The sequence below is a fragment of the Nothoprocta perdicaria genome, unplaced genomic scaffold, assembly GCF_003342845.1.
Source record: "Nothoprocta perdicaria isolate Ctin4 unplaced genomic scaffold, notPer1 scaffold_46, whole genome shotgun sequence".
NCBI classification, from domain to species: Eukaryota; Metazoa; Chordata; class Aves; order Tinamiformes; family Tinamidae; genus Nothoprocta; species Nothoprocta perdicaria.
The window spans coordinates 3,581,072-3,588,335 of record NW_020455710.1 but is presented as its reverse complement, the minus strand read 5'-3'; the positions used below and the strand labels follow the sequence as shown (position 1 = coordinate 3,588,335).

At 42.6% G+C, this 7,264-nt stretch overlaps 1 protein-coding gene across 1 annotated transcript in view; it reads left to right on the top strand.

Annotated features, from left to right (window-relative positions):
• Nucleotides 1-103: 103 nt before the first annotated feature.
• The window catches only part of PRKCA (protein kinase C alpha), a 97,694-nt gene continuing 90,533 nt past the window's right edge, over nt 104-7,264 (top strand). The window contains exons 1-2 of the mRNA XM_026046872.1: nt 104-301; nt 3,275-3,306. Coding sequence (XP_025902657.1) covers nt 129-301; nt 3,275-3,306 — 205 coding nt within the window. The 5' untranslated portion in view covers nt 104-128. The remainder of the gene's footprint in view (nt 302-3,274; nt 3,307-7,264) is intronic.

Sequence of the window (7,264 nt, the reverse complement as noted above, 5' to 3'; positions counted from 1 at the left end):
CGCCGCCGCCGCCGCCACAGGCTCGGCGGCCGCCGGACGGGGCGGACGTCGGGGCGGTGACTCGCGGCTGCCGGCGGCGGCGCGGGGCGGGGAGCAGAGCGGAGGAGAGCAGAGGAGAGGAGGGTGCCATGGCCGACGTGTTCGCGGGCTCCGAGCCCGGCGCGGCGCCCGACGCGGCGCGGCGCTTCGCTCGCAAGGGCGCCCTGAGGCAGAAGAACGTGCACGAGGTGAAGGAGCACAAATTCATCGCGCGCTTCTTCAAGCAGCCCACGTTCTGCAGCCACTGCACCGACTTCATCTGGTGAGGCGCCCCCCGCTCCCGCCCGTCCCGCCGCTTCCCCCTTCCCTGCCCGGCACCGGAGCCCCCGGCGGGGACCGGGCGCAGCCAGGCCCGGCGCGGCCCCGGGGGGCCCGGCCCGGCACAACTTGGCAGCGCTGCCCGCAACTCCGGCCGGGTCCCCTCAGCGGAGGGCAGGGAGCTTGCGGGACCTGTGCGCTGCGGGGAGAGCCTCTCCTCTTACTGCTGCTATTTATTATTATTATTRTTGTTGTTGTTGTTACTACTACTACTGCTTAATAGAATGGTTCCTGCTAGGGAGAAAGCAGCTCTTCCTATGGGCACCCTCCTTAAGCCCTTGGGAAGAGGAGGGGAAAACAAGGTGCCTCCGGGATGGCGCCGTGCCCTGCTCCGGCCGGCCGGGCCGCAGGCCGAGCGCGGCCCCCAGCGCCCGTCCTGCTCCGTCCCTGTCCCGGAGCGGAGCCGGAGCCTCCCCGCTGCAGCCCCCTGTGTGCTGGGGTCATCCCGGCCCGCAGATTTGCTTGGGATAGCTTGCACCTGCAGCCAGGATGCTGCGGAAACAACCCAGGGATTCCTCTGCCCCTGCCTGGGAAGAGCTGAGGCTTCGCTGCCASTGGTGCCCTGCTCCTCTTCCTCCTACCTAGGAAGGAGTGAGGCTTAATCACCAGCTGGCCCTGCTCCCAAAGGTGCTGGCGGCTTCCTCACGGGTTTCCTCGCACCTGYGGTCCATTTTAGCCAACTTTATTTAAGGACCAGGAGAGGGATGCGCCCGACTGGCTCTTGTGCTTGTAGGCAGGTGTCTCAGCCCTTGTGTGGATGTCTGTGTCCCTGGGTGCAGATCGTGGCCACCTCGGCACGTGTCCCTCAGCCCAGGTCCCGGAGAATCCGCGGCCTCTCCAGAAGTGATTGAGATGTACGTGAAAAGTGAGGGATTCCGGGGGAAAGGAAAGGGAGGCTGAGCTGGAGGAGACAACTTTCTTTGGAGTGTGTATTTTGTTTTGTTGCTAATTTCTGCTCCTTGAAAGAGAGCAGTTGCCGTGCTCGGCATGGCGAAAGCAGCAGGACCTGTGGAAACTGTAGCCAAAATTATTCCAAAATGCTGAGGTGCGAACGGATGCGGCGGGCTAATTGTGAGCTCCGTGTCCGTGCGGATAGCGAACCCAATTAGAGGAAAACAAAGCCAAATGCCGTGATGACAAGGGCACCTGATGGCAGCATGTATTTAAAAGCAAAAGGATATCCTGTAGTTGACAGGTGGCAGGAGGAACAGAAATCTTTTGTTCTTCCTTGCTAGAAGTCTAGGAAGCCCTTAATACTCTTCAGCACMGCGTGTAGCAGCACCAAAAGTTGTCTCATTTCCTCGTTTTAAGTTGGGCAAAGTCTTCCTTACGCTCCAAGATACTCCTTCAAGATAGGTCTGTTTCCCAAGGGATGYGGGGATGTGAAAATACCAGAAAGGATCTTAAATACGGCCTTTGCACAGACTGTAATCTCTGTGCAAATACGCAGCTTTTGTTTTTAGGTGGTGCTTGACCAGGTAATGCTGGCCAAAATAATTTGTTGCCCCTCTGTTTTCTTACACAACCTTCTCRGATCGGTTTCCTTTCTGCAGTTGATCTGGGGAAGAGGTTTCCTGCAAATCTGATCCCAACCGGAGCGGGATCAGACGGAGAGGCCGGTGGCAGTGTGGTCCGCTCGGCTCCAGCGCTGCGGAACGGTTGCCCTTTCCCTGCATATCAGGGGGGCCTTCACAAATAACTCCATCCGAAAGGACAGAAAGCCACCTAAAAACCTGTCTTATACTGTTAGTTCTGCTGCCAGCTTTGCTGGTTTGACCGTCTCATTTGCAGCCTTTCAGCYGGTGCTTTTTACCCTTGCGAGGACGAGACATGGGAGAAACAAAACTAAATTATAGAGTAATTGTATATGCTTTTAATTAACAGTTTTATTTCTTTTGCATATCTTAGTTTAGGCCTATTTGTAAAAATAATAGGAAGAGGTTTTTAAGTAGAAATTTATAAAAATAGCTGTATAAAGTGAGATTCTTTTTTTCCCTGAATTAACTGGGTACCAGAGATTTTTGCCCATTCGCTGCCTTTAAAAAGGAGGGAATATGTTTATTACATTACCATAAAGTCCATATTTCAATTTCATGTCTTCTAGACTTAGTTTTGGTTTGTTAGAATAAGTAACTCTAACTGTCTAGATGAAAAACCATCCTATAAAGAGGGAAAATACAGGGAGATGTTTATAAGTTGGATACTCAGAACATTTATTTTCAAGGAAACTGTTGAATGTTTAAATAAATAAGGCAATAGTATGGTATTTTGCCAGAGGTGTAGTATGTTTTTGAACTCTGGATAGTATGCAGAAGTTTGTGTATCACTGTTTTCTTAGGTAAAATATTATGTGCATATTTATATTTTGTTATGGAAATTAAGGAAGATGAGAGGAGTTTGTTGCAAGTTGGGGGCTGTTTGTTATCATTTATATTGAGGCAAGCAAAACCTTTAGCCTTCCCACTTTCCATACAATAGCCTACTGATATCTAGCTGAGATGTGTAACAATATCAGTAAAATTAGCTTTAGAAACTGTTTGCTCTGTTTTAGAGGCCTTTCCCAGAACTTGGAATGTTTTATATAGCTGTTAAATATACATGTGGCATGCAGGGAGATGAAATATTATGCAGTAATCACAGATGATGCTAATTGTAGATCCAAAATAGCTTGTGAAATAATAACAATAATAATAATAATAAAAATGTTGCCAGAAGCAGCAATTACATGACTGGTGACAGCTATTGTTCTCCCCTTTGAATTGGGAGGGCTGTTCTATGTTGTATGTCTTTAAATCTGTTGCTGTCCTAGTAAAAGCTAAGGAAATTTTATATGAAGCTATTTTTATACTAGATTAATGAGAAGAAATGCTAACTAAACATATTAAGACAAGTGTTTTTTTTCTTTTTCTCCATGCAGGGGATTTGGGAAACAAGGATTCCAGTGCCAAGGTAAGCCACAAACGGTTTCTTGGTCGGCACACGCYGTTGCATCCTGCTTGAATGGAGGCTGGAATTGAAGCCTGCAGCAAGATGAAAACAATTAAGCCTAGAACAGCTAAGCGAGGATCTCTCCCTCTGCACATTTTAAGTGGAGACAATTATTTTAATTAAATAACTTTTGGTATTTAGTGATCAATCAAATAACTGTTCATATTATCATAATAAAAATCACAAGGTTGTGGTCTCTTTTTCACATATCTTCTCACGTTAAATGTCGTATAATCTGCATATAGTGCAGCCTCTAACTTTTCATGAAAATAATCTGTGCAATTTAGATTTTGCACAGACCGTATTTTACATCAGAAGCTCTTGTCTGTGTGGGCGTTTTGGAAAATGGATTCACTTTTTAGTCATATGGCTTCYTTTCATAACCCAAGCTCCCTGTTTTTAATCTTCATGCATTGTACATTTAGGAGGACCTTTGGCTTGAACTACATTTTAGGACAGGCAGCATTTTTCTGTGTTACGTAATGCTCWATTACAAAAAAAGCACATACAAAACCACCTCATAACTCACTGATTTAATAAATTCTATTAACTGTTAGAAATTGAAAGCTGACAGTGGAAGATTTGCGTGAAAACCAGGGCAAGATATGCTGTATTCTCACATATTCTGTACTATTGCCAAAGTTTTATCTCTATCTAGCATTTAATCACAAAATAACCCCACCCAAGTATTGTTATTTTTTTTCTGTCATGTTTACTAATTACGATGAGGATTTTTTCTTGTCCCTATCTCTTCCCCCACCTTCTTTCCTTTCGTCTGACCTGCTGATGTACCTTGTGTACTCATTAGCCAGCCTTTTGCTCATTCCTTTCATTACRTTTTTTAATGGTTTCTTGCTAATGGTTTAGAGCACATTGAACTTTCCTCGGTACTGCTTTTATTTATTAGTAGGTGAAATGATATCTTCTGTGGTCTTTTTGTGAGCGTTGATGTTAGTTGCTGCTGCTTGCAATTATACCTCCGAGAAACTGAACGTAGAACAGCGATGCCCTTTAGGGCTCGTGTAGTAAATGTTTTTCTTTYTGCAAGTAGGAGCATGAAGGATTGCAAGACACTTCTAATGCATATTGAAAATGTGAGCATGCAACCATGCTCTTACCATAAATTTTATATGCAACTTCCTCTCTCCCTTAGATGTTAATGTTGAACTCTGCCGATATTCTCTAAATTTCTGCTGCTCATTGCCTCCAGAGCCAAGCTCTAGATAAATCCAAAGCCTTCAGTCAGTCCTGGAGTAACCTTTCCTGAATTCCCTTCCATTTGAGATAGCTCACTGACCTCTAGCTAAGGAATTACTTGGATTTTCATCAAAGTCTTCCATTGATGCACAGAAAAAAAAAATGTCAAGCTTTGAGAATTTAAGGAGGATAACTATATAATTTAAATGCASCCCAGTGTTGACTTTCTTTTATCTTCCAATCAGGCAGCTGGTGGATTGCTTGTGTTGGACACAGTCCACTGCTCTGAGCCACAGATGGGTTTCAGTATAGCAGTTTGCTTCCAGTATATTTTTTCTTTTGGGTCTGGAATTCCTTCTACTATCAGATTTTTTTAGCTATTTAAGAATGGTTTTGTTTGATGAGGACTTACCTTTATCGAGGTAGGCAAAAATTTAAATGGGATCTTCTTTCCAAGCACTGTGTATGAACATAAAGAAGAACGTAAGAAAAAGCTTGCTGTTTTTAAATACCTCCAGACTTCAGAAGTGATATTTTTCATCTAAATATTGAAATCTCTCACTTGTCTGCAACCAAGCAGGATTTTGCATTGTCTCTTTGGTGAAGACCTCGTTGTACAGCAGCATTTTGTCTGTATTCTTACAAAGAGAAAGGTTTTATGGTGGTCTGGAGACTGTTATTGTTTTATGGTAGTCTGCAGATTATTACTGTCAGTGAACTAAGCTCAAGAGGTGTGGATTTTTTTGGAGGTAGAGAGTTGCTTTTTTTTTTTTTTTTCCCATAATCAAAATCCAAGAGAGTTTAGAGAGTTTCACACACTTGACCAAATACAAATGAAACTTCTATGGTAAAGCAACTGAATTAAAATCCAGGTGAACCTTCTAAAGTGTCAATTTAAAAGTCACAAAAATCATTATTACTGCATAACATTTCTTTCTTTTTAGTCCTTTTTTTTAACGTTTTAGAAAATGTGAGGAATGGAGGGCAGGCAGCAGACTCACAGAACTAAAACTGAAGGGCAGCAGTCAAAATTAGTGAGAATATGAAAAATGAGAAGAATGTATGAAACTAGATGGTAGTGTTAAAAAAAATCCTTTTTTTTAATTAAGTGACTGTCTTTACATAAAAGACTGATAAATGAACATAATGGAAATTTCATTATGACACAAGGGAAAGGAAAGAATATTATAGTGACAGCTCCTAGTTCTTGGTCCGTCAGAGTTTCCATTATAAGAAACTGTTTTTCAGATCTGTTTTCAAGAGTGCTATAAAATCTCCTGCTAAACAGAAACTTGGTGTCAGGCAGGTTGAAGAGTTATGTGATTTTGACTATTGCCAAAGTTGCTTTAAATTCTCCTGCCGTAGTTACCAAAGGGAAGAGGAAAGGTCCCCATTAGGAATGCATCAAACCTGAATGGTGCTTTAGCTCTGAGAAAGTACAACTACTGTGTGAATGCTTGTGCTGGTAATTTATGAATTAAACAAAAGTCCTAGTTTAATGTTTATGCAATATTAACTATGGCAGCAAGCAAAGCATATGCTTACGTTTTTGAAGCTTTCTTGAAAATCAAGTCTTACAAAAATGCAAGAGGAGTCTTATTGTTAAGTGACAGCATCACAAGAACAGATATGTATTTATCATTTAAATTAAAACTTAATATTCTAATGATCTTTTTTACCATAAATACTTTTTGTTAGACTTTTTTAATCCTTAGAATATATTTTCAATTATTGTATGTAATTTYTTTTCAGTGCCCATATTTCTGCTGTAATGTTCAGTTCAGAATTGCATAAGAACATTTAAATGAATTCTTTAGAATCAGAGAAAAGCTTTTTAAAATTCCATTAGAAATCTCTACAAAACTTTTTGTGTGTGCTTATTTTGATATTACAGGATCCCTATAAATTTACAAAAGACATAAATTAATCTTTGCTATTGGTTTTAATCCCTTAATGCTGCAGAGGTTAAGGGCAGTGTTGCATTATTACTGTGCAAATGCTTAGCAGAAGACGGACCACGGCCTCAATTGCTCGTCTGTCTTGATGTATATATTCGAGTGTGAGCAGCTGCAGAGTATCCCAGCAGGTAGATATTCAAAATTGCCACTCCATGTTGTAGCTGTGCATTGCTATGAATTATTTCATGCAGCAGTTATAGGATTTTGTTATTTTGTGTTGTGATTGGGACTCTGCTCTTCAGAGAGAGGGCTGGGGTCTAGGAGTGTCTGTGCAAAAGTTCTGGGGCTCTCTTTGGTGATCTGTGAATCTGAAAATGAAGCTGAAAGCGGCAGTTCAGAGGAACTAACCGTCTCCTAGGAATATATTCTTGCTGACGGCTGCTATTAGGAAGTATTTTGTTGTTGCTCTTTGCTGAAATGTATGTTGCACTATAGACATATRCAAACAAAGGCTGCTCTCAAATACTGTGCTTTTGAAACGGGAATTCTGATCCTGCTGTTCTGTTGTTGTTCACTCTGTCAATTTACTTTCAGTATGTTTTTCTTCCGAGTATTCAAATATTGTAACTGCCTGTGTGATACCAATGGCACGCTAAACTATCGGCTGTAAACGTTACGGCTGTGGTTTGGGCATTTGGGCTGGTGAAAACTCTGAATGGCTTTGGCCTGGTTTACATGTGCAGTTCTTATTAATGTCAGGTCTAGGCACCTTCATCAGGTAGGGATGAAGGCTTAGCTGGCAGCACCTCCCATTCTAATGCTTT